Source organism: Oculina patagonica, chromosome 4 (genome assembly GCF_052425735.1).
Source record: "Oculina patagonica isolate OP01 chromosome 4, crgOcupat, whole genome shotgun sequence".
NCBI classification, from domain to species: domain Eukaryota; kingdom Metazoa; phylum Cnidaria; class Anthozoa; order Scleractinia; family Oculinidae; genus Oculina; species Oculina patagonica.
In genome coordinates this window covers 39233721-39261574 of record NC_135761.1, presented here as the reverse complement: position 1 = coordinate 39261574, position 27854 = coordinate 39233721, and the positions used below count along the sequence as shown (strand labels likewise).

General features: G+C 39.2%; 2 protein-coding genes across 3 annotated transcripts in view; both read left to right on the top strand.

Moving 5' to 3' along the window:
- LOC144650224 (uncharacterized) overlaps positions 1-27854 on the top strand; it is a 196785-nt gene that overhangs the window by 64939 nt on the left and 103992 nt on the right. The window lies entirely within an intron of this gene.
- Positions 23613-26609, top strand: LOC144648707 (uncharacterized). The gene is made up of 6 exons (XM_078508189.1): positions 23613-24513; positions 24590-24659; positions 24770-24893; positions 25099-25212; positions 25302-25376; positions 25468-26609. The coding sequence occupies exons 1-6, from the start codon at positions 24507-24509 to the stop codon at positions 25501-25503; spliced, it is 426 nt and encodes a 141-aa protein (XP_078364315.1). The 5' UTR covers positions 23613-24506; the 3' UTR covers positions 25504-26609.

Here is a 27854-nt window from a genome sequence, read left to right as displayed (position 1 = left end):
TGAATGTAAGCTACAACAAAAGTTTGAAATAACATTTTTTACACTGAAATACTGCGCTGCCGAAGTGGTGAATTACAGGTCTCTTACCGATCGCGCTTCCTTTTCTTATTGCTCGACCAGAATGCGTGTTGACTTGCAAAGTGAAAAAACTTTGTCTGCCCTGGAGTATTAGTTGGCGATGACTGAAGAAAAGACTAAACTATCAAACATAATTGAATCCATATACACATGTATGCATACGCTTTTTAACAAATGATTAGAGTGATGAGTGGCACTTTCAAAATAGTACATGTACTATAAAACAAATAATAAATACTGGTAAATAAAAAAATGCTGAATTTTACACAAAAATTTCAGGTGTGGCCTTCCGTGCACTCTTGAGCCTTTTATATCTTGCATGCGATCGAGTACACAAATGGAAAATGGTTTCCCACTGAAGAAAGGCTACATCCCAAACGTTTGTGTGAATTACACAAATTGACACTTTTACGACCTTTTTCTAAGCTTTTTTTGATTTATACTACTATTTCCCTTCTCGCACCTGGCTTATGTAGGCGAGCAGACAAGAAAGGCTTCAGCGACTGTACTACCAGGGTACTTCAAGGCACGTGCGCAGCGCATCTACGAAAAAGTATAATGATCATTGAAAATAATTAGGTTCTTGCTTTAGAGTTTTATTGTTATAGCACTCTTTACATTTGCAGTAAAATAAACGAGGAACAAATATCTTTACTTAAAGAAAATGCTATTTTTTACCTGTTCGCTTTTTTCCTTGACATCTTGTATTTTTTCACCACTGAAAATACAAAAAACGAAAAAAAAATCCAGAAGTAACTTAATTCGTTGCGAAGTTATATCAAAATGTGCTTAGGTCTTCTTTCCTTAGCCGGTAACTTGTTGCAGTTTCTATTTAAACATTTAAAAAAAAAAGTTATAAAATTTTGTAACCCCAGCGGCAAGGAGGCGGTATTTTGTCCGTTTGTTAAGATGTTCATTTGCGAACTCAAAACTGGCCAATAAAGTGGATCCAGGGACTTGTCCCTTCAACTTACCTTTCTCTTTGCTCACCATAATGGTTGACTATAAGTGTTCCAATTTCCTTAACAGCAATAAACGCTAGCCACACCGTACCCAAAGCCTTTCTTTTTGCTCACCGTAATGGTTGACTATAAGCGTTCCAATTTCCTTAACAGCAATAAACGCTAGCCACACCGTACCCAAAGCCTTTCTTTTTGCTCACCGTAATGGTTGACTATAAGCGTTCCAATGTCCTTAACAGCAATAAACGATAGCCACACCGTACCCAAAGCCATGTTGACTTTCACGAACAAATGTTTCGACTTAAAAACAAAATTATGTGATAATATTGAACATTGTGATAAAGTTTCTCATTTGGCTTAACGAATCTCCATTTAATGCCAGTAAAATAAACTGAAGGATTATACCTACTGCCTCTACGAGGGCCAGATGGCCTTCAAGAAACGCAGCGACATCCTCGTCTCTGAATGTAAGCTAGAACGAAAGTTTGAAATAACAGTTTTTTCAAACTTTGTCTGCCCTGGAGTATAAGTTGGGGATGACTAAAGAAAAGACTTAACTATCAAACATCAATGAATCCATATATGCGTACGCTTTTTATGAAATGATTAGAGTTAATGCAACACCATCAGGATAGCTATTAATTTTTGGTCTTTTTATAATATCAAGAGGCAAGAGACCTTGTTTATAGTTCATCCTCCACCTCCTTGCTTCTTTCTAAAAAATTGGAGACGCCAAGGCTCCTTCTGACTCTGGTAACGGGGAACATGTCAACACAAATTAATTAGTCAGGGAGCGTTCAGGTGCCACCTGTAGTCTACACTGCAAATAAGAGTATAAATTGTGTCCTGTGCCCATACAGGTGTGGCTTGTGGCTCCGTTAGCTAACACTGATTTTGAAAAGAGTACATGTCTGTGACTTATGTTTTCCAACCAGTGAAGAGGTTCCCTTCTCGCAGTTTGAAACTGCTTTTAGCATTTACCTTTTGTCTGATCCCAAAAATGTTCTGGATTGTTTTTCTATTCTTAAACAATTTCATGTCAGTGGTGAGTGCTCATTTGCCCCATTTCTCAGCACACCTTCAATCACCAGATTGAAACATTCAATGAATGGAGTATTTTATCAAGCCTTTGTAACAGTGTGGATTGAGCCTTATTTTTGCAAGTTCAGACAAGGGGTTTTCTTGATGTTTCTGGGAGAAACTTCCCTCGTGATTACCTTCACTATAGATTCAGTGATTTTTTTGACATTCCACCAAAGAGCTCCATAATCTTGTCGCCAATAGGCACCCCAACGTGCACAACTGTCATGGTTGTTCCTTTCTAATGCTATGAAATGACTCTCACCCTTTTGAAAGTAAAGAAGCAAAAATATTCTGGTTAGGGACGCATATATTGCTATTCAGAGAACTGTTGAATAGTGTTCACTAGAAAGAGATTTACTGGGTCGATAATTATCCATACTTTGAACGATGTAGAGCTGGTGTGTAACAGTTATGGTTAGTGGATTCACAATTCAAAGTGAGCACTTAACATGACAAGTCCAAGTTCTCCAGGGTTGGAAAGGCCTCGATCAAGCTTTGCTTGACCACATCGGCGGAAAGACTCCTTCTAAATCGTATTTCTTTTACCGGGCCAGTGTCCAAAAGTGTTCCTCCTTTTGGGCAGATGTATTGCTCGACCAGCGTGTAGCTGATTAATGTGCTTGGGAGGCCCATTTGGCTTTCAATGGTATTGATTCACCTACTTGTGCCTCTTGTTAGTATCCCACTGCCGTTGGCTAACCTTGCCCTTTTCAGCTTTGATCAACTGTTCGTAGCCCCGTGTCCACAGCAGATGATCTACTCGCCTGTTTTGCTTGGTTTGGTGGAAGCTTTCCAGAAACATGTTGGTGTTTGTGGGCAATCCTTCACAGAGGATGCCCTTCTGGGAGGCGTACTCCTTGTCGAAGTAAGAGGTAATTTCTGGGGAGATGCCCTTTAACCATGCAAGGAACTGTTGCAAGGATCTTCGAAATATACTTTTGATGGTCTCATTTTGAAGATTTTTTAGGGCTTCATACACTTCTGCTTGCTGTTCTTTGTCTTTAATAAATTCATTTAGCTTTTGGTGCCAGCTACTGTCCATGTGCCAGCTGTAAAGCAGCTTTTTGTCAGATCTTGAAAAAGCCGAACACCAGGCATTGTAATATGGATCTGTATCATCACTCATAAAGAATTCCATAGTAACATCTCCGCCGAAAGGTCTTTATTGATGAAAACAGAAGAGAATTGAGTTTCCATCAGTCTTTTTCTCCTTCCCCAGACCCATACGGCATCCATTCACGAAACAAAACGTGCTATTACTGGATGTGGACAGGTAAAGTGAGACTCATCATCTTCGATCTTGGAGAAGCCTCGGTGTTAGATGCCCCGTCCAAAGACGGCGTAGAGCTGGGTCGATTATTTGAGTGCATTTTCGACTTACCAATCTGGAGAATAGTGTGGAATCGGATCTCGTCCGAACTGGCACCAATTTCGTCAAGCACTTTAACTTAAGCAAAACATTCTTACTTCGTCTCTCTGGGTTCTTCGGCTATGTTGTAAAAGCGATGGTTTTCCCTCCTGGAATAATCATCCTGTTTGATTAAGCGGCCTCTCAGCACGACAATCTCTTCGCTTTATTTGCAATTCTTGTTCAGTGTATCGTCCAAATGTTTTTGTAGAGATTTGTTATTTTCCTTTAGCAGATTCACTTCTACCCATGCAGCCTCGAGCGACGTTGACACATCTCTTAACTCCTTTTTCACCACTCCAATATCGTTTTTAACTCAACTGTTGGGTGAACAACAACAGTTGGTTACAATATAAACGATTAAAATAATTGTTAAGCCCATAAACAGCACATAATTATTTGAATGTTACGTTAATAAATTTATAGTATTGCTTATGTTATGATAAAGTTAAATTTAGTTGAAGGAGATATCTCACTGAGTGTTTTAAAAGTCGGTATTTTTTGTATTTGTTATAACTAGTAGGTACTTTTAAATAATGGTAACTGAAACCTACCATAACTGAAGTAAATGTTCAACTCAAGTGGGTAATTACGATTTTCAGGCTATAACTAGAAAAAAATATTTTTATAATGAACTGTCATCCATGGGGCAACACAACTTAAAATGTCAGTGTCAATGAAAATTGGCTTTTTTTCTTTCAACGAGAAGCAGTTTTAAAAGTCAGGTCTCCATGTCACGTTTTGTCAGTTACTTGATTGCAATTTTTGTTACAATTTTGGTCTTATTGTTGAAGCGAACTGTGATCACAGATGGTAGGGTAAGGGAATTTGTTGTAATGTCATCCATGGTGAGCTTAGTAATTTCTTTTTTAAAAGAACTGATTTCTGCAAGGGCTGTATCGAAGACTGTAAGATGGAAGTCTTCGTTATTATTATTGTCCCAGTTCGTTGTGGTCCCAGATTAGAACTGAATACAATAATCTACCTTTTTTTGGCAACACCTAATGTTTTTGATCTCTCAACGACCTATCAGCTTCTACAACTTTACTAGATGTAGCCAAGTCCCTTTCGAATTTCCCCCTGAAGAATTCTTTGGTTCAGTGTTGCACAGTATATGAAGCAATATAGACCCTTGTCAATAATATTGTTGCTTGTATCCTTCACTGGCGCTCCACACTTTTCTGCTGACATTTAAAGAGTTTCAGCAACTCCTCGTCATTATAAACATTGAAATGGAAAACTTCCAAGAAAATAGTTTTGTGTTTTTTCAAGCTGCGCACATTCACATTTTCACAAATGTTCAAATCAGCTTCTTTCACAAAGTTGAGAAATTCTTTCTTCACGAATGTCAGATGACCCTCATCAAGAATTCGAAGAGCAGCTGGAGGGTGGCTTTTATCAGTTTCTTTCAGATGAGTCGGGAATTCGAGCGCAATTTCCATTTGGTCTCTGCTGGTAGATGTAACTCCTCTTTTTATCCTTGTTTTAGACGAAGACAAAGTGTCTTATCATCAACAGATACATCATCTCCAACGAGGACATCTTAGGCATTTGATGTAGTGTCAATTTTAAACTTCTTTATTTAAGCAGGACTCTTTTTGTAGTCATAGGCAGCAAATTGTTTCCTTTTTCTGGGGGAGAAACAGACTGCTCAGACTGTTTCCGTCTTTGCTTGGATCTGGAACTCGAAATACTTGTCATGGTATTACATTATGGATGTATCCTGCTAATGTGTCAATGTGACAGATTTTGGGCCATTACTGTCGAGAAAAAAAGAATACGAAGATTGGTTAGAATTAATAAAACAATAACTACACCTTAATTATACTTTATATTAGGGGATTTATACTTATCAAGTCATCAAAAGTCAGTGTACTTTGTGGTGTTAAGGAAAAAACATTAAGTCATATAATTTCAAGTAAATTTTACTTGTTGCCAAACAAATACAGTATATGATGCTTGTTGTTGGCATTTTTTGGACTTGAAAGATGCTAACAGACATATTATGCTAACATATATAAGTACTTCTATTATGCTGGTAAAATACTCACATAATTATATGGTAAGTAATAATTATCTTGATATTTCTTTCAGTTTTTTTTTACTGTTTCATGGAATCTGGGGTGCTGTAATGTAATATTTACAATAACATATTACATTATTTTGCTTTACAAGAGTAAGAAAATAAACGAGAATAAAATTAAAATGTCTCTAAAATTAATAGTTAAAAACAAAAGCTCTAAATTGCTTCTCAAATAAATCAAGACAGATAAATATTTTTCTATCTGAGTGACTATTATAAAAGTTAAGTATCCACTTATGACAAACTTTTGTCACAATTATAAGAGTTTTAAAAATCCTCCTTGTCCTCGGGCATGCAAATCCGCTGTGGCCACGAAAAGCATGTTATCGTTTGCAGGGCTGCCTGGTACTTCAATTCCCGAATCATAGATAGTGTTGAGCTTTTCAACCAGAGGGTTTAGAAATGTAAGCATATTCGGATCATGTTTGTCATAATAGATATATGTGGGAATAATAAATTTCTTTTTATACCTGTGTTCCTTTGGAAGCTTTGTCCAGGCATTGACGATGAATATTTGTTGACCCCATCAGTGTTAAAAGTAAAAGAGATGTTGTAAGGGTGAGATAGGAAACCTCCAGGATGTACGAAATTCTTGTAATCAAGTCCATGGTAGATGTCCTGTATACTATTGGTGTCTGCGCCACCAACGGAACCCAACAACTGGAAATTTCTCGGGAAATGTCAATTCTTCACCTTCCTCCCCTCTGTTACCTCCCATTTCTTCACCAATTGCCACTTCCTCTTCCTTTCCATTCACTCCTTCATCACTGCTTTATCACTTTTGCTTACACTCCTTTCTTGATCAGAATCATGGTGAGAAGTAAATCAACCAAACATGTTGATTCCTGGGAAAGACAGCAGTACCAGCCACATAATCAGCGTTGCTGCCGTGATACAGTAGTACTGACAGACTCTTGTACGATGATGGAACACAACAAAATTCTCACCAACTTATGACACTTTTAATAATGATTTTGGTTTAAACTTATTAGCTTGCTGAGTTTTTCAGCTGAGCCAAGTTTTGTTCTTTTTTTTGAACCTTTAGGGCTTGCTGTTTGTTGCTGAGGACACTGAAGAGCATAATCTTACAGATTAATAATAGTAATAATCTAATTTATGTAGCGCTAAAATTATATAAAATTATTCTAAAGCACTTTGCAGGTGAGATAAAATAGTATAAATTAAACTATAAAAAATACAAACTATTATCCATGAAGCATGGATTACTGGAATGAATTACTGAAATTGTGCAAAAAGGTCATGTTTAAGACAAAACCAACTTGGTACTGTTTTCAATTTAGTTGAATTTATAAGCTTGCTCAGTTTGTCAGCTGTGCTAACTCAAAGAAAAATTAAACTAAATTTTATCTTATTCCCTTAAGAAAAAGTCTACCCTGTAGAAACCCCCCTGGAGCCCTGTAACTGGGGTGTGAAAAGGACCTTGTTACAACCCTGTTGCAGCTCGTAAATTGGCACAGTTAGCAAGGTTGTTTCTACCAAGCAGCAACCCTGTAACAGCCCTGTCATGGTATTGCCTATTTAATGACAACAATAACCCTGTGGCAGCCCTGTACCAAGCCTGTAACAGGTTGTTCATAGGCTTGTCCAGGACAGCCCTGTTGCAGCTCGTAAATTGGCACAGTTGGCAAGGTTGTTTCTACCAAGTAGCCAAACTGTAACAGCCCTGTTACAGTTTTCAAACCAGCAGTCCCTGTAGACCTCATGAAACAGCCCTGCAGAAGCTAGTTTACCTGGCTAGTGCAACCCTGTACTTGCATGCAACAGTGCAAAATGATTCTTGTATACTAAAACCTCGCTCAAAATTAATGTTTTGCCGCACAAATCAACATACATGCATTGCCAGAAAATCAACAAGAGTTTAATGAATTGCCAAAAGAAATATATATTAAGCTTGCTTTGATAAATGAGCATACATTCACAATTATGCAAGTTTTATTTTATCTACTCAGTACCAAGTCAATGTCAACAAATTTGCTTCATGACAGTGTTTTGCTTTGTTACAGTGTTCATTTGAAACTCAAATGCTATTTATATATTTGACTTTTTTTGCTCTAATTTGTTAAGTTACAAATATAAATGAAGTGCACAATTACTTAAGCTTTCTTAGAAATTTTTGGAAAAAGATCTATCTTGGAACTCTTACTCTTACTTAGAATTTACTCAATAGAACTTCATACATGTAGGAACTGAAATTAAAATTAAGGGCTGAAACCGAAATATCTAGAAATGTGTTATATTATAACTAATTCTGTGGAGTTAATGCGATGTAACTAACCTTTTTATTCACCTTTATGGCTATTCTTTATGTCTCTACAGTTACATGTAATCTAACTTGAGATAGAAAGTTGAAAGACAGATACAATAATTCTTGGTTGTGGTTAACATGGGATAGTGGGATACTCCATGTCTTTGATCGCATGACCAACAGTCTTCGCACGCGATTGTGATTGCCGTGTTCATTTAATTTGTATACATGTATACAAACTGTTAAATGTGCTCACCTCTTACTTGATCGATTGTTGGGTGTTCCATTTCTTGTGGTAATAAAATTATAGCTGAACACAATATAATTGATGATGATACCACTTCATTTCACGCGTACAAATGTACAACCGTTTCAAACATAGAAACATTTCAGGACAAAGAGACAGCGTCGCTTCGCATTCCACAAACTGATGCAAAGATCGATCGTTGGCCTAGCTGTTCCATTTCTCGCAGTAATAAAATAATTTGTAGCTGAACACGATTGCTGATGAGACCTTCATTTCATGCGTACAACTGTTTCGAACTTCGAAACACTTTCAGGACAAAGCGACGGCGTCGCTACGCATTCCACCATGATTCCACAGACCATGTAAAGACGTCGGCTAATTACATTGTTTGCAACGCTGTAGGGAATCTTTTTTCGGTTTCCTTTTTTCCGGCAGCAGAAAGGAAGGAGTTGAGCTTTACCTACATAAACTGCACATGAAGAAACAGAAGAGATGATTCCCGCTTAAAGAAACGGTCAAGTAACTGAACACGTTTTTCAAAGTTGACCAATTAGATTAAAACGTCTCATATGTCAGAGATCACGTTTCAGTTTGCGTTAATTGTCACGAAAATCGAATGAAAGCATGCATGTTTGGAAATATGTCTTTGAAAACAAACATTTTCTTTATATCATGGATTTCTACTATCCAGGATTATACTGACACGAACAAACCGATTTGATTTTTGGCGTGCAAACTAACGAAACTTAAACCCAGAGATCAGATGCAAGAAACTGCAGACAGCGGCAGACTTGACAGACTTAGTGTGGCGGACTGTATCGGCATCACCGCCCGCAAAATATGGACGTAAATGGAATATTACTGAAAGCTGCTGATATTTATTAATAAAGCAAGAAACTGAAGAATGAATGACATAAACTGTTTACAAAGGCAATGAGCCGGGTAAGTGTGTGCTGTAGTTTTAATCCAACGTCTAATTTAGATGTGGCACGCAAAACGAACGGCGAGCTGCCACAATGTTAATAGAGATTGTGAAGATCTAGAAAAAGTATTTCTCGAATTTACCATTTCTGCATCACAGAAGAGCTTATAAACTACTAAACACAGAACATTATTTTGTGGCTCAGCTGTTTGATTCGGTGAAAAGTCGAGTCTATTGTTTACCCTGTTTGCATGACGCGTTCAATTTTTCATTATTACATTTTACAATCCTTGAACTCAATTAAGAAGAAATTTCGACTCAGACCGAGCGGGCAGTGGCACAAAAGTTGCACTTCAGAATTTTTGATATGCCGCCCAAAGAAAGCCTATGGTAGGCCTAGAAACGTGGTGGGATTTTTTTCTTCAAATATTTTTTCAACCGGTCAAAAACTTACAAAACCGTTATGAACCCCAGCGTCTTCTTAAACACACAAAATAAACATGACTAATACCGTGTCGTAAACTTCGCACTGGCTCATTCGCATTAAATGAAACCCCGTTTTTGAGCCTAGAAATGGACTATTGAAGTGTTTATAAGTCATTTGAGTCCAATCTTTCTTCTGTAAGTTTATTGCGAAGGTCACGGCGAGCCGCTGAAAACCACTAAAATTCGGTTGCTCGTAATTCTTAATTTGGCGCTCTTTTTCGAGAAAGAATTTCTCTACCCGGTAAAACTCTAAATAACTTGAATTTCAGATATTTTGAAAGGGGAAATGCCATTCTAAAACATAGTGTTAAAATTTATTTCGGGCTCTTTATACGCGCTGAGTGCGAACGCTCTCAAAATACTTTTAATTACAAAATTATCTGTCACTGAAACGTAAACAATACCCACATTCTTCCTGCCTGAGAGTCCAAAACGTCTTCTGAGTCTTTCCTCCGTTTTCTACTAGTATTTAGATGTAATCTACAGCAGAAGTTCCCTGTTAAGATCATCCTGAACACCATATCTTCCAAATATCGAGAATAAAGCGAATTTCGAATGCTATCGCCATCTTTAATAGCGATTAGTCTTCAAGCGTGTTGTCGACAACTTCAGTACATCTCCGTGTTGACATTCAACATTCGACCACTCTCAGGTCTGCCATGATATATTCCCATCTCTTGTTAAACAGCTGTCGAATAAATATACCCTTCTTGTATCAACATTTTGATTTCTCGACCGAAATACCGGTCCGTTCATTTCTTCATGGTCAAGAACAACGCACTGGAACCAGGCAAACTGTTGTTCTCCGATTACATGTTGACTCAACTTGCGTGTCACGTAATCCCTTTCCTTAGTTACTCGGTTGTTTTTTTGTTACACGATTCCATAAATGAATTAAAAACACCCGATAATTCGAAAGATCAGGACGTCTCAATTAAATATTCTGGTTAACGCTGTGCCAGCATCCCTTTGTGACCCTTCACGAAAAAATCGTAAACTAGTCCTGATCGTAAACAGACTTACCTTATTATAGGAATATAACGAAGCATTTTAACAACGCGAACAAAATATACGCGTAATAAAATTAACGCGAATTTAAGAAATGTTCTGGTTAAATGCTTATAGTAAACGTGTTTATATCAATAAACATCAATAAAATTAACGCGAATTTTTGAAATTCGCGTTAATAACATGTATCGTTAATTTCCTATAATAAGGTATGTAAAGGTTTAATATAGCGCTCATTGTTTCACTATACTCAATCAACTAAAGGTTGAAACAATATATGGTAAACCATTATTTGCAAGAAACAGAATCTTGGCCAAAATGATATTTTCAACAGATGGCTTGGCCCACACCATTGCCACTAACCCACTAACCCCTGCCTACACGACGACGAGCGGTACTCCGCCTGAGGTCCAGATCATATGTCCTTTTGTGAAAACAGGTATACAGCAATACAGCAAACAGAGACCTTGCCCTGTTAACTATTGTATTGAGGTATCCAGAACGACATCTTCACTTTGGGGCGGAGCCTCCCGTGGTTGGGTAAGTGGTGATTGGTCAAAGACATTGCGAAAAAAAAAAAATAGATCGATCATTTCGGTCAATACGATTTGAAAGGCACTGCCTTTTTTCTTCAGGCACAACCATGGGCCCCTACCTGGCACAACTGTCTCACGGCATATAGTCCTACATATCTTCCGATCCAGTTAAAATAACTGCCGTATTCCATCGAATAAGCGCCGTCCCCGAATAAGCGAAGCATTTGAATAACGCCGCATTTGGGACAAAATGTAAATAAGCGCCTCCTCCGAATAGAAGAGTCCCGATGCGGTGCTTATTCGAAGAATTCCCTTTGACCGACAATGGAACTCTAAAACACTTAAAGTGAATATATTACACCATTATTCGTTCAACAAGTGCTCTGTCCATTATTATTACAGTACGTAGTTTTGTTGTGAAGGCCGTTCATGAACTTTACCGTTACACCAAGCCCAATTTCTCTCTTTCTTTTTCCGGGTACCTGTGCAAGTAGTCTGTTTTCAGTGTTTGCTTTGTTTCAAAAGTGGTGTCCTCAAATTACCCCCCCCCCCCAACCCCCCGCGAATTAGTGCCGCATTTGAGACCTGAATAGGGTATACATTCGCTGAAACTGGACTTATCACTCATCACATGGAAACGTCATCCACAGTCCAGTTGACCAACCAACATCTCCAAGTACACAAATCGTTAGTGCGCTAGACTCTTGGTCGACCAGTCCGTATTCGAGCCCTGGCCGGGATCATTGCATTATGTTTTTGGGCAAGACAATTTTTTTCCCACAGTGCTGTCTCCACCAAGGTGTGTATGTTGAGGAGGAAGGAGAGGATAATCCTGCGATGGACTAGCATCTTATTTTGTAGGAGTAAAATACTCCTACTATATATTGAAACTGAAAGAAGCTCCGCCCTGACGGGTCACTAGCCCGGGGGGGGGGGGGTCTCCCCTATATGGCCTATACGGGGACGTGCCGCTGGATAGGGTATGGTTTTTGACTCCTCCGGTCCTGAACAGGGTATATAATTTCAAGCTCCTGTCCTAAACAGGGCCTGAATCTGTCCTAGACAGGGTATGGCTGCAAGACTGTCGTCCAAGACTGTATTAAGCCATTCTTCTCCTGAGAAGTTAAATGAGTTAGAGTCCATTTGGATAAGTAAGTTGCGCACTAGTGAGCCTGATGGCCTTAATAGGGTTGATCCGTGTGCATTACGCACCGGCGTTACACACCCTATATATCTCGACACACCCTATCTGTACTGTAATATCATGTTACTGGTCGTTGCCATTACAAATGTTACTACACTGAAGAGGACCGTTACGGTCGAAAGGCCTATGTAGTTTATTAAAATCGTAGCTGTATGGCGATACACAATTTGTTCTTTTTAGTATGTATGTCCATGTATTTACATTGTTTTCGCTTTCACTGCAATAAAAAAGCATTATTTTATTCGGTGGGATAGGTGTTTCTGCATTTCAATGCTTCAAACGTCGCGTATGGGACGCAATCACAATAAAGCGTAATGATTGTTAATGTTATCCTTTGTCCTAAATAGGGTCTTAGAATAGGGGGTGTTGTCCTACACAGGGTAGGTATTTTAAGTTTTTATTGTCCTAAACAAGGTCAGGGTTTCAAACTTCCAGCAGCACCCCTATACCTAAACTTAGGTCAAGAACCCCCCCCCCCCCAGGGACTAGGCTCCAACAGCTTTTTGAAAAGCCATGAAGAAGGAAAGTAACTTTTAGATCTTTTACGACCAGCGCGTACCATGCGTACGGGTAAAAGTAATTATACCCGAGGCCTCGAGCCCGAGACGCCGTCCATATCTCTACTCTTATATAACATTTTGACGTAATATATCAATCACGAGAGGCAGTGTTTCATCGGAATATCCAAACTCCGAAAAGAGAGTTGAAAATACGACGCGCAGCGGAGTATTTTTGACGAAATTCGAGGTGTTTGGATAGCCGATGAAACACTGTCTCGAGTGTTTGATATATCTTCTCGATCGAAACAAAAACTACGGAGTAAACGGAGAAATAAAATCGTAAAAAATCTATGCTAATTAAGATCGGGTTTCCAAACCACCGTCACGGTTATAATATTCTTTGTTTTAACTTGATGAATTATTAATGAGTTTGAGAAAGAAAAAGTAACAAGGGGCAAAAACGAAATAGTCTGTTTTACTCTACCAATTGCCCTTTATGAAATGTCGAAAGGGGTAAGGAATTATCCCTTATATTACTTTTCTTTTAATCCACCAAACACCGGGCAGTCGATCTATCTAAATATTCTAAATTGTTTTCTTTTATTTAAAGCCGAATGGACCCCTGTCGAAAGTGAAAATTTAATTAAAGTAGAAATACGTGTCACTTCTGGAGCTACGTAAAAAAGGCAACATCCTCAATTTTATTGATGGTTTATACACGTTTTTATTTCGTCAGGTAGCGAAAAGGAGGTTTTATTTTGTCTTCAAAAGGATATAAAAGAGCAAGGATAGTAAGGATCTGGACCTTGGGTTGAGCTCATGGGGGGTACTCGGGATTTCAAATGACGGGTATGATCGAATGGGAGCGAAAATCATGACCCAAAAAAATCCCTGAGGCTTCCAACAAAACCCCAAAAAACCCTGGACCAAAAACCAACCCCCCAAAAATACCATTTCAAATTTCTAAGCCACGAAATAAATCAGAAAGGGGGAATATAAGATATAACACACACAAAAAAACACATTAGAAACACGTTGAGTGTTTGTACTTAAATCACAGAACTATGTGGTCAAAGCATTGCCACGAATTTTGAGATTGTTTGTAATACCCCCAAAAATCCCTAGTTAAATCAAGCCACCCAATAAAATACTTGCCAAATTTTGCTACCCAAAAAAAATCACGGAATCGAAAATTTCAAACCCAAAAAAATCCTTCGATCATCCCCGTAACTTTAAATCCCGAATGCCCCCCCCCCAACTGGGGGGTTGAGTGCCTTCGGTGAGGTGTAGCGGAGAGGGGGAGGGGTGATGGAGTGGGTTCAGCACTTGCGATAACAATATTATTTTGGACAAGACGTTGCCGCTCAGAAATGATTTGCCGTTAATTTAACCTTTGGTTGTTTGCATATTGTAAAACAACTGCTGTAGAGGCTTCTATTTTGATTGTTTTTCGTCGAAACTGTGCCATAATCCCCCTACTTGTTTTAGGTAGATGGAAAGGGTCGAAAAGAATTTCAACTTGAGAAACTCTGCCGAAATTTTTCACGTTCAAGTTGAAATTCATTTCGACCCTTTCCATCCACCTCCCCTTAAACACAAAACAATTAATTTAGACGTCCTGATCTTTCAAATCATCGTGTTTTTTTATTTCATTTATGGCAATCGTGAGCAAAAACCTACCGAGTGACTAGTACGAAAGCGATTGCGTGACACGCAAGTTTCAAATTAGTCAACATGTCATCGGAGAACAACAGTTTGTCTGGTTTGTTTCCGACCATGGAGAACTGAACGGACCGGCATTTCGGTCGAGAAATCAAAGGATTGATACAAGAAGGGTATATTTATTCGACGGTTGTTTAACAAGAGATGGGAATATATCATGGCAGACCTGAAAGTGGTCGAATGTTGAATGTCAACACGGAGATGTACTGAAGTTGTCGACAGCACGCTTGAAGACTGATCGATATTAAAGATGGCGATAGCATTCGAAATTCGCTTTACCCTCGATATTTAGAAGATATGGTGTTCAGGATGATCTTAACAGGGAACTTCTGCTGTAGATTACATCTAAATACTAGTAGAAAACGGAGGAAAGACTCAGAAGAAGACGTTTTGGACTCTCAGGCCGGGAGAATGTGGGTATTGTTTACGTTTCAGTGACAGATAATTTTGTAATTATAAGTATTTTGAGAGCGTTCGCACTCAGCGCGTATAGAGAGCCCGAAATAAATTTTTACACTAGGTTTTAGAATGGCATTTCCCCTTTCAAAATATCTGAAATTCAAGTTATTTAGAGTTTTACCGGGTAGAGTAATTCTCTCTCGAAAAAGAGCGCCAAATTAAGAATTTCGAGCAACCGAATTTTAGTGATTTTCAGCGGCTCGCCGTGACCTTCGCAATTAACTTACAGAAGAAAGATTGGACTCAAATGACTTATAAACACTTCAATAGTCCATTTCTAGGCTCAAAAACGGGGTTTCATTTAATGCGAATGAGCCAGTGCGAAGTTTACGACACGGTGTTAGTAATGTTTATTTTGTGTGTTTTAGAAGACACTGGGGTTCATAACGGTTTTGTAAGTTTTTGACCGGTTGAAGAAATATTTGAAGAAAAAAATCCCACCGCGTTTCTAGGCCTACCATAGGCTTTCTTTGGGCGGCATATCAAGAATTCTGATGTGCAACTTTTGTGCCACCTATTTTTGTTTTCGCGCGGTATTAGTGGATCTTTGCTCTTAAGTGGCCGCCGAGCCAAATATAAATACAGTAATGCGTTTTATTCTTCGTACCTGTCTGTATTTTTGTTGAAGACATTTAACTTAATTTAAGTGGAAACATCCATTTAGACCAATGATACCGGAATAAAGTATACTAAGTTAATGGTAAGCTCAGGAAAGGTTCTATTTTATTCTTTGATTTTTCCGTTTGATAAAGACCCTCAATTTCATATGACAAAGGGTACAGAGCTTGTTGAAGCAAACAATATTCACAGAAACAGCAAATAAAATAATCGAGCTTTAATAGCTATGTTCATTCAATTTTTCTCATTGTTTTAACTGCCTCGTCGGCTCTAAAGCTGAAGTCGCTAACCGAGCAGATGCATGTGTACACGGATGTAAGACTTGCACATGCATGTCATGACTTGTTTATAAGAACGATCAATATGCAAACGTTACCTTTTTATAAATTTCACAGCCCTGCTAGAACCCACTTACAACACAGCCCTGCTTGTTATCGTGCACTATTATAACCCGGGTATTGTGCAACATAACTTACAGCCATTTTGCAACCCTGTTCTACTACCTGTGTATGACTTGGCAGCCCTGTTTAAACCCTGTTGTTATGCATGTATATCTTCACAGTCATGTTACAACCCTGTTGTACTTTGCATTTAATCTTTACAGCCCTGTCACAGCTCTGCTTCTCTTAACTCAGGTTATATTGCAGCCCTGCTACAACCCTGCCACATCTAGTTTTCAGCCTTATAAAAAACTAAAAAGGGCTGTAAACAGGATTCCACTGGGCTCCCACAGGGTTTCTACAGGGAAGACTTTTTCTTAAGGGTTGTACAGCAATTTTAATATTTGCCTATTTTTGACATGATAATATTTTATTTTGACATGATAATAATTTTTGCACCACTGTTTGAAGTCAAAGCTCGCCATTGTAAACAATTTGATGCGCTTACACACTTATAATGCTGTTTGCTCGCTGATCGCTTAGGAAATGAATAGAGGTATGGGAATTGCCATCTTTCTTTACTGGCTAGGCATGGCATGGAATTTTTGCCAGGGTAGTTAATTAAGTCTATTACAATTGTAGCTATCAGGCAGCAGGTCTTGGTTTTCCTTCAAGGAAGGTTTCAGGCTTTATCAGCCATTTTCAAAGGAAATGTTCTCTATAAACGTTTCATGGACCGTCATGCTGATTGAAACTAGGTCCTGTAATCGCTGGAAAAGCGTGTCTGTGGAATTTTCTTCTTTGGGTGGTGCAATTCTGGGTTTTCGTGAACGGTGCTGCTAAAAACCTCATCTACTGGCTTGCCTCTTCAGCAAAATATTTCAGATTGAGTTGGGGTAGTTTCACGTGTTTGTAAGCGCTGCCAGTGCTTGCCATCGTCAAATTTTGGGTGAGTTTTCCATTCCCATTCTTGCTCTTACTTCTGCGGAGGGACAACACAGTTTCAATCTTCACCATAAGCTCTAAAATTCTCTTGTTGAACCTTCCCACATCATTCCCATTCACTCCTTCAACACTGCCTTATCACTTTTGCTTACACTCCCATCTTGATCAGGATCATGGTGAGAAGTCAATCAACCAAACATGTTGAGTTCCTGGGAAAGGCAGCAGTACTAGCCAAATAATTAGCATCGGTGCCGTGAAACAGTTCTAACAGACTCTTGTAGGCGGATGCACAATTCTCACAAACGTATACACTTTCCAAAGTGTTTGCTTGCAGAAGCATACACACGTGAGGCCTGCATTATAGGCATGTTAGGCCTTTTCTGTGTTAATAATAAAAAGAAGGGAAAATACTATGGCAGAGCTCAAATGTGTAGAAAAGCCATGCAGATCCTTCTAAGCAAGGGTGGGAGACAACTCCCCCCTTACATGAAAAACCTTGCAATAAACTTCGGAATAGGCAGAGGCAATGGTAATTCTATCTGATATCCGATTAACATGGAGTATGGTTTTCATACTTTTGATAATCCTTTGACATCCCTCCTTGGGATCATGACATCATTGGCACAGTATTTGTACACAGAATGTAAATGGTTTTTCTCCACATATGCAATGAGGTTGTTCAATGAAACCTTCATTGATGTCTTCAGTAGTGTCTGTCTCATTAACAGTCTCAGTTCAAACCTGTGGGGAATTGCCACATCAAACAAACGGGACCGAAACATAAAATCACCATCATCAAAAGTGCTTGGCACTGGCCTTAGTTGTAAAAATTCACCCACCAAAATTATTTGCTTCGATGCAAATGGCTTATATTTCTCACTGTCCTCTGCAAGCTCATGGTGGATCGCATTGACCAACTCGAAGATGCGCTTGCTCAACATTCCTGCTTCATCCCATATTATGGTATCAGCTGCTTTTATTCAGGCAACACAGTGGGGCAGTGCAGTAGCTCTTGTCACGACCAATTCAGCAGGCATATCTGCATTTTGCAAGGCATAATGCGAGTATACGGTGGAAGATTTCACCCCGTCCCTATAAACTGAAGTGGAAATACCACTGGAACACACAACAACAACTTTCCGTCCGCGACTTTTTAGACTCCGCACAATACCTTTAACAACATGTTATTTTCCAGTCCCAGCCTGGCCAGCAAGCAGAAAATTATGGCCAGATTCAGCAGTTTTCAGTATTTTTTCTTGCTTCTCTGAGAAACTGAAGAACGAATTTTGAAAAAAAAGAGCAACATGTAGCTTAATTACAAGGTAAATCATTTTTGTAATGCCGAACACTGGAATAAAGTGCGAAAAGAGTGGCAAAGGTCGGATTGCTTTCGTGTCAACACCGCGTGCATTGTATTGTGCTTTATATTGTGTGACGGGGAAGAACATAAATTGTGCGATTTGATTGAGCTACAAGTATATTAAGCTTCACAGAAGACCCTCGCTCACCCAACTTTACTTAGTAAAACTTATAAACTTCTTATTATATACATCAAAGGGTTTTTGATTACAAGGAGCCACATCGTGAAAACAATGCCGAAAAAGACGTGAGGAAAACCACTCGAAATTAAACACATGAAGACTGTAAAATTTGGATTTGCTCTGCTACCACACAGTCATTAAAACGTAGAATTTGCGTTTTGGATTATTAGGATATTGTAAATTGTTTGAAAAGAGTAACATGTGTTTCTGAATAGCTTGATAAGAAAGATAAAATGTGGATTTCATTCAGTTCGTGATTATTCTCGAGCATATTGTGACAAGCTCGAACATGAAGTCGAGCAAAATAAAATCATTTCACAAAACTTTTCACCTGTAATCCATTGTAGCTCTTCTATACTGCGATAAATTCTAACCGCCGTCCATGATAAATCGAAATTGTCCTGGTTTAAACGAAAAGAAATCCCTTACTTAGTGAATAACGCTGGCTAGTTGAAGAAGCTGGAGTGTCCTTGATCGTTCGATTGGTATTAGGTGCGATTATTTCCCGCGAGGTCGCACCTTCGTGCAATTCCTTGATCTTCGCTTGCCTTTGCTGCGATTGGCCGAAAGGAACAATGGTGACAAATCATTGTGTGTCAGGGAAGGGCCTGAGAGGAGTATTGTTGTAGGCATCATTTTAGCGTCACCCACGGGGTGTGTAAGTAATTCGAACCTTAGGCCAGGTTGCTAAGCTGATTTTCAAACGCTTGGTTCATGAGACATCTGAATAAAGCCATTATCAATGGCTCTCAACGGAAAAACTTGCAGATGTTGCCGACCTTTAATGCCCCATCAGTGAACATGTAAAAGAACTATAGTGCGTGGTCCACGCGAAATTCCGAGGCGATCGGAGGATATGAAAGGAATGTACGGCTCTTTTCCCTCAGCAGACCCGATCAGCCTGCTTTCAAAACGCACCCAATCGATCACAGTCCCGCTAATCGGTGTAATGGATAGCTTAGGAAGCTTAACAGTGGATTTATTCTCTACCTGCTCCTTTTGTTTGAGAGCAGCTTGCAACTTTTAATTGAGAATTTGCTTCTCATGCTCCAGATCTTTTTCTCGCATCTGTTCCCGATCATGCTCTCTTTCATCACAACCCTTTTTATTTGTGTAATCATCTGCCAGACGCAGATCCTTCTCTATTTCTTCTGACCAGATTTTGACTTGCTCTTCTGACTCTCCCTAAGAAAACTTAGACTCCTGGATCAATCCTCTTAACTGATATATTTCTCCTGCCAGTGAAACTACAGAAGTACATTGTTGTTTGATGGTTTGCTTGTCACGATTTTTGATGATTTGGCCACACTTCTTAAGGTGACTCGATCGAAATTAATGACCTTCTGTATGCCTGTCAAAAATTTCTAATAACTTCACCATTTCTGACTCGATTTCCCTGAAACTTTCGCATTTTACTCAAAATTTATCAAAGATTGATACGCATGTCAAAATGTCGATGTAATGTTTGTGAGTTTTGCGCGATGTTACTTTTATTGAACACATCTATTTGGACAAAACTGCGAATAACAGAAAACTCTCTTTTAAACACGGCCATGTTGTCGTTTGAATTCCACAGCTGACGCTATGCAAATTGCCTTGGATTTGATGAGAATTTGAAGAATTTACACATGGATAAGGGGGGTGCATAAGACAGCGGTTATTTCAATGACAATAAACAGACTACAATGTGTTAATTTCAACTTTAGTACCAACCCTTTTCAAATTTCATGTGGCATAAATTAAGGACACCTCTGACATCAGAACATGAAGCAACTGAACACTATCAATGCAATCCCCTTATCCATGTGCAAATTTTTACACAAGAGAGTTGGAGTAGTGCTTCACTTTAGAACATTATTTCATCCAAATCAAGGCAGCTCCAGAAACGCAGAGTACCATATTTATTCGTTTAAGCGCCCTGGGCGCTTATTAAATTTTTGGACCTTTAGAGTGGGCGCTTATTCGAGGCTGGGCGCTTATTAAATTTTCACCATTTTCAACAAGCAGTTAGCTTATTTTGCAACAAAATATTTAATAATAACAATACGAGAAGATACATCAAACCAGAACTTAAGCTGTTCGTTGAAAGTTTTTACAAAATGCTAAGAAAACTTGGTCTTCGGGGAAGTCTCTTAGTAGTATTTAGTCGATCAATACTCCTTTTATACACTTCAGTTTTTTCTTGGAGGAGGGGTGGGCGCTTATTCGAGGCTGGGCCCTTATTATCTTTTCGTACCTTCAGGGTGGGCGCTTATTCGAGGTGGGCACTTATTCAAGGTTGGGCGCTTAATCGAATAAATACGGTAGCACAAAGTTTGTGTGAGATGTTCAATTTAATGGTCCGGTTGTTTTAAGCAATTCGTATGGTTAGTTTTCATGTAATTTAGAAAAATGTAAATTTGTCGACCTTCCTACATTTTGACGCAAATGGTGAGTTTATAATATTTGCTCAAACTTTTTCATCGTTGCAAATAGCTGAATGTGATTTGGAGCTGACAAAACTGATGCATTGAACTTTCTTTGTCTTCAGTTATGGTACTTTTGGGTGAAATGTGGAAGCGCTGGAGCGTTTCAAGCCTCGAAGTTTGCCCGAGAATAATATTTTGATGATCAAATTGTATTGAGGTTTCTTTTCCGACGATTTTACGGAAACTTAGAGAGTCACAATAAGATGTTATAATGAGCTAATTGCAGAAGTTTAAACAAAATCTTAGCGCTCAGTTTTCTGTAAATGGCACTTTTATCCAAATAGGTGTGTTCAATAAAGTGAACATCCCGCAAAACTCACGATCATAACATTGACATATTGACGTGCGTATTATCAAACGGTTCTTTGATAAATTTCGAGTAATATGCGAAAGTTTCAGGGAAATCAAGTCAGAAATGGTGAAGTTATTAGAAATTTTTTCACAGGCATACAGCAGGTCATTTATTTCGATCGAGTCACCTTACCCAAACAAGCGAATAAATACGATCCTGAGACATACAGCTTTTAGCTTCGCATCCAACTCACCCATTTGCTTCTTTAGCGACATCTGGAGGACCTTGGTCCCATCGGAGGTGCCAGTAATGTGGAAAACACAAGAAAGCTGTCCACACTTTCACAATATTCACAGAATTTATTCACGAGAGAGAACACACAGCTCACAGATTCCAAAACCCTACACAATCCAAAGACCCAACACCCCAAAAAAACACAAAGTAACGTACACAGGTGCTTGCCATTCCTGGCACTGCTCAAGGATGTTCCGTAGAGCAAAGATTTGCTCAGAGGTTCCCCTTCCAGATCGAAATCCTGCCTGCTCCTGCCTAATCATCTCGTCCACACCCCTCTTTACTCTGTCAATGAGGATCCTGCAGAAGATTTTGCTTGGTACGGAGAGTAGCGATATACCGCGGTAGTTATCACACTGAGTGAGGTCCCCTTTCTTCGGCACTTTCACTATGAGTGACTTCTTCCAGTCCTCTGGTACACATTGTACTTTCCAGATGGAGTTGAAAAGTAAGTGTAGCTGCTTCACAGCATCATTCTCAGAGCACTTGAGCATCTCAGCACTGATGGCATCCATCCCCGGACTCTTGCCATTCTTCAGACGATGTACAGCTCTCTTGATTTCAGCAATTGAGATGTCACCAGTGTCAATGTTTGTGATGACTTCAGGTGCTTGATCTATTTCTGGAAGGGGTATGTCAGGTCGTGGTACATTCAAAACTCCCTCAAAGTGTTCCCTCCACCTCTCTAAGACTTCGTCTTCATTTACAAGTCTCTTGCCCTCTTTATCTTTGATGGTAGTCATGTTCCTTCCTTGTCCAGCTATCTTTCTAGTGAGTCGGTACAGGTCACCGCTACAGTTGTTTCTGGCTGCCGTTTCAGCTTCTTCTGCTAGGTTGTTTAGCCTTCTCCGCTTGTCTGCCCGGGCACTGGCTTTCACCTCCTTGTTCTTCTCTGCATATACAGCAGTGGCACTCTCCTTCAAGCGGACAGACCGTGTACTTCCTATCTTCTCCTTTAACCTTCGTTGCTCTTCGATCTTCTTGTAGGTCTCTCCACTGATCCATTCATTCTTCACTCTCCTCTTCCCTCCCAGCACCACCTTGGCACTCTCATTGTAGACCTCCTTTAATTGTCCCCATCTCTCTTCAATGTCCTCTACGTCATCTGTTGCCAACACCTGGAATCGGTTGCTCACTTCCAGCTGAAACGCTTCTTTGACACAGGGATCTCAAAGCTTTGTGGTGTCGAAGATGACCCTCTCCTTACTCTTCCTCTTTGTGCTGTTTAACTTCAACCTAACCTTTCCCATCACCATGCTATGGTCTGAGTTGGCATCAGCCCCTCTCATTGCACGGGTGTCCAGCAGCGAACCTCTGTACCTACCATTGATGATAATATGGTCGATTTGGTTCTGATCCCTTCCATTCGGGGAGGTCCATGTGATCTTATGAATGTCTCTATGCTTGAATAGAGAGCCTCCGATCACCAAATAATTGTTGCCACAGAATTTTGCCAGCCTCTCTCCGTTCTCATTCATTCTTCCAAGTCCATGCTTTCCCATCACCTTTTCCCATCCTTCATTGTCCTCTCCCATTTTGGCATTCAAGTCCCCCGTCACAATTAGTACATCATGTCTGGGTGTTGCTTCCACCTCCCGCTGCAGCTGTTCATAAAACTCTTCCTTGGATTCATCCTCTGCGTCATTGGTGGGCGCGTACACTTGGATGACGGTGAGTTTTGCAAAGCGTGAGTTGAAGCGTGCACTCATGATTCTCTCGTTAACAGGGTTCCATTTCAACAGTGTTCTTCTTACTTCCTTCTTCAAAATGAGTCCTACTCCTCTATGGTGCTCCTCTTCTGCCCCGAGTACAAAATGCTTTCACCCGTTGCTGTTTTCAATTCTCCAAAACCAGTCCATCGTACTTCGCTCAGTCCAAGTATGTCCAGATTGTAGTTCCTGAATTCCCTGGTGACATTAGCAGTCTTTCCTATCTGATAAAGTGTTCGCACGTTCCAACACCCAAATCTCAGGGTAGTTTTGGGTGTCACGAGGGAAGTCCCAGGCGACTTAATCAGGTTACGGGGATCCTTGCGGCTTTGCCCCGCAGCTGTCATACGCGTGACACCAGAATTCCAGCTAAGAAAGCTATCATCGGGGCCGCGTCGCCCGACGGCACCCCCTGATGAGTTCGTCAATTTTCTGTTCGGTTTCCGTAATCATATATTTTTACAGGGTGCGGGGATTAGCTGCACGCCCAACCCCCAACCTGGAGGACCAGTGACTACCATTTTGTCTGGCCTCTACCCTTTGACCTGCCCGCCAAGGTTAGACCTGCTCGGGGAAGACCCCCGACGGTATAGCTCTCAAGGTCAAAGAGGCACGCAAGCTCCCCCACCACAACAAGGCGGTAGTCTACAGGGAAGCATCAGCAAACATAAACTGATTAAATTATTTAGAATCTTGTGTAACTGCAATTTAACTGCATTAAATTGTGTACACAGTGTACTGCTTGCACCTGCTTTAACTAACCTTTCTTCTTTTACCTATGCAATGTAGCTTCAAGGACTACGCTGTTGTTTCAACCCAAGACTTACGTTTGTAACACTTTGATGCTGCAGAAGACTTAATTTATCTTCAACACCTTGCCCAAGACTTCTTGTACCAAAGAGATTAAACGGGCAGGATAAGCGTGGCAAAATACTAATAGACTATAATAGAATTTTAATATACATAATGAACAGTGTCTTCATTTGTTATTAAGGTATTAGATCTGCTATAAGGTCAAAAATAAACCATCCTCAAAAGTTTGATATATGAAAAGTTCAAATACATGCGACCGCAAATCCAAAATATAACGGCTTCACGTCTGCTACAAGCAGAGATTTCGATGGCTGAAATATTGTTGTCAAGGCCGCCATTTTGAGACGCCATATTGGATTTCAGGAGTTGACGCATGCGTGTGAAGAACAACATCCACGAACGACGTGTCACGTTCCACTTGAGCCACGAGCAAGACTTGTATATTTCGCGCGAAAACTCGCAGTGCAAATTTTGGAAATACAATGGCTGGTAAGTGTTTCTAAATCACTTCAGGTCAGGTTTTTGGGTCAAACGTTTTACTAACAAGTTTTTCTGTGCTTTTTAGATGTAAATAGCCTCACAGATGCGGTAAAGAAAGCTCTCCGTCCCCTTGAAGAGTGCCTTCAAGCACTGAAGTAAGTTGCAATAGCCCAGGTATTTCACTCATGGATTGGCTGGATATCTCCATAGGACTGTATTATGTTAAATGAATTTAACATAACTATATTTTACATCATGTTTTTAGTTTGGTGTTCCCGAAGAAGCTCTTTAATTTGCTGACAAAAGCGAAGGATCTTCTTGGAAAGGAAGACGCATCTGACAAGGATCTGCGCTCATTTATCTATAGAGAAATGTTCTACTTTTTGTCGGTAAGCTTGTGGTTATGCAATACGCGAAAGAACTGAACGAAAGCTACAGCTTGTTGAATAGTATTTTGTCCTGAAATGAGGTTTTTCACGAAAGTATTTTAGAAATTGTGGCTCATTTAAGGTGTGAAAATTTCTCTTCATGGACCATGTGGTCGGCGAGCATGTACAATTCTTACCTTACCTCGTTTTATCTACGTTTTTGCAGCGGGAAAATGAAGTTGGAGAAGGATTGTCTCTTATTTATCCTCCAGAAGTAGTGCAGGCAATCCGCGAGCTTTATCCAGCCGATGTCTGCAATTACAAGCCTCGGAGTAGAAAGGTGAGTTGAATGAAGGTGATATTTTGGACCACTGAATAGAAAACATTTACTATCGTGTCGTTTCTAATTTTGCAAATTGTATTTTGCAGAGACAGAACTTGTATGAAGTTCCCCTCAAAGAATTTATAGAGGTTTACCGCGAGGCAGATCTCAGGAATGGGGAGGTAAGCATGGTTCTCGCTGGTTTCAATAACTGTTCATATACTGTTCTATGGTGAGCTTATAATTTATACTGCCTTTCTTCTTCATTTTCAGGGTCTTTCCAAGACAAGCAAATCTTCGAAAATTTAATTGTTATTTTTATCAAATTATATTTTGTTTATTAGAATAAATATTTTTTGTCCACTATTCTTGTATCAATTTTTTTTAAAACAAGCAAATCTTCGAAAATTTAATTATGTTATTTTTATCAAATTATATTTTGTTTATTAGAATAAATATTTTCTGTCAACTATTCTTGTATCAATTTTTTTTAAAACATTGAAAATATTTCCAAGTGAATAGATGTATTGGGCCATTCCATTCAATATCTGCACCTCCTTACTGATGGTTTTTGGTCTCAACCCCCCAGGGAAATTACATTTGGAGACCCCTTCAGATTTTTTTAATCAAAGTGCCAACAGATTCCCCCCCTTCAGAAATAAGTAAAAAGATCAAAGACTCGGACATGGCTACCCCCTAGGAAATAACTGCTGGAGACCCCCCTCCCCCTAGGATTTCCTTAACCCTCAATAGGGGGTGCAGATATTAGATGGAATGGCCCATTGATTTTAATGTTTTGGAAAATCGTTTGTGACAAAATACAATTTGAAAATAACCTGTTCTTTTTGTCTGTGATTATTAATGAATAAGGAATTAAATTTTGTTTGATTCATTTCAAAATAAGAGGCAAGCAGGGTACTCCTCAAAACACCAATATAATTACATATTTCAATATTTAGTTGCAGTTGTAGTGAAAATGCTTTCTTTATGAATAAAGTCTGTTTCACATTTTTATCTAATCCTGCTTATATCAACAGGGTAATTAAAAGACTCTGTAAGCAGAGTTGCAGGCCTTTGATCACATTTTTCATCAGCTACAAAAAGAGACATTCCAAATTGGATCACTAGAAAAACATTTTCCTTTGTAAGGTTTCTTTCTCCAAATAGATCTGCGGCAATTCTGCTCATAGAGTGGGAAAAGAACAGAGGCGCCTGATACTTTGCAACTCAAATTATTTATTTTCTCAACCTGGAGGCCATTTTAGTATGGCTTGTTCACAAAGCATTCATTTAAAACTATAGTCATCAAAGATTCCTGACTGTTTGGTTTTAAATATTTCCAAAAAAATAATATATCTTTATATTGTTCTCGTATTTATGGTTCAAGATCTGGCATTAGTTGTAAAAAAACATCCTTGCAACAATGATAACTGTGCACAAATATAAAATTTTCCATTCCCACTCTGGGGATTCTCAAATTTCAAAAAAGTGTTTTGAATGGCAGACTTCATCTAAAAACTATCTGAGGACATTGCTAAAGACAAAAATCACAAAAAAGCTTATCATTTGAATAAAAAAATGTCACTCGAGAAGACTGTGTAATCTAGCATGATGAATTTTACAAAAATCACTTTTTCTTTCTCAGAGGACAATCCTTGTGCGATGTTCTTTTCTGAGAAATGCTTCCAATTTGACTTCTTTTGGATAGAGACAGGCGCTTCTCCTCTTTCTCCAGTATTTACAATGGCACCTTCTGGAGGGGCAACTTCTCTAAGACCATCCACCCTGCTTGAACTTGCTCTCAACCTTTTCTGCACTTCGGCCAGGGCCTCATTCTCATCAACCCAGTCTTCTTCCTCCCTGCCATAACTATGCACTATCTTCTGTCGTTTCACAAACTGCTGTCTAAGGAATAAATAAACAATAGACACGCCATAAGTTTTCCTCAAAGTTTTGTGTTAGCCTTTACTTCTCCCAAAATATTGTACTGGAGTAAAATGTGAACTACACAAACTACCCTATCACTCTATAAATTATGTGTCAAAACCTCAATATTTATTGAATGACTAGGGGTTTCATAGGAAAAAACGGGGATATACATGCATAGACTACATGTAATAAAGAATCTGGTCCTTCAATGTTATTTACCTTTGTTCAGGGTATGGTTTCATGTGATGGAAAAAATAAGAAGTTTCAAAAGATAAATCCAAGGAAGTAATTACACAAAAATACGTAACACTATAAAAAGACTGGGCGTAGGTATGTTTACTAAAATCATGGACAGGAACATTTCACTGTGAGTATTATTGGTCAGGTACGAGTTGATTATTTACTAAGCCACTCAACAAGAAGTACACAGCAGCAACTATTTGAATAATTATTGACCAAAGAATAAGAGTGTTCTACTAACCAATCAAAGTAAGAACCCCAGGGGGAGGTACTCCGGATTTCAAGTTACAGCAATGATCCAGTGGTACCAAAAATCAAAACTCAAAAAATCCCTGGACCAAAAATTAACCCCCCAAAAACCCCATGCCAAATTTCAGAGCCTTGAAAGTTTTCAGAAAGCAAAGAAGTTTGGTTGAACTTTATTCCCAGAATGAAGTGATACACGTGACTACCATGAATATTCAGATTGTTTTGAATAAATTAAAAAAAAA

What these genes read in the sequence shown, in the direction of transcription:
- LOC144648707 (XM_078508189.1), top strand. An exon ending in AAATGTTCTACTTTTTGTCG is followed by an intron (nt 24,894 to 25,098) that starts GTAAGCTTGTGG and finishes ACGTTTTTGCAG; the next exon opens with CGGGAAAATGAAGTTGGAGA. An exon ending in CAGATCTCAGGAATGGGGAG is followed by an intron (nt 25,377 to 25,467) that starts GTAAGCATGGTT and finishes CTTCATTTTCAG; the next exon opens with GGTCTTTCCAAGACAAGCAA.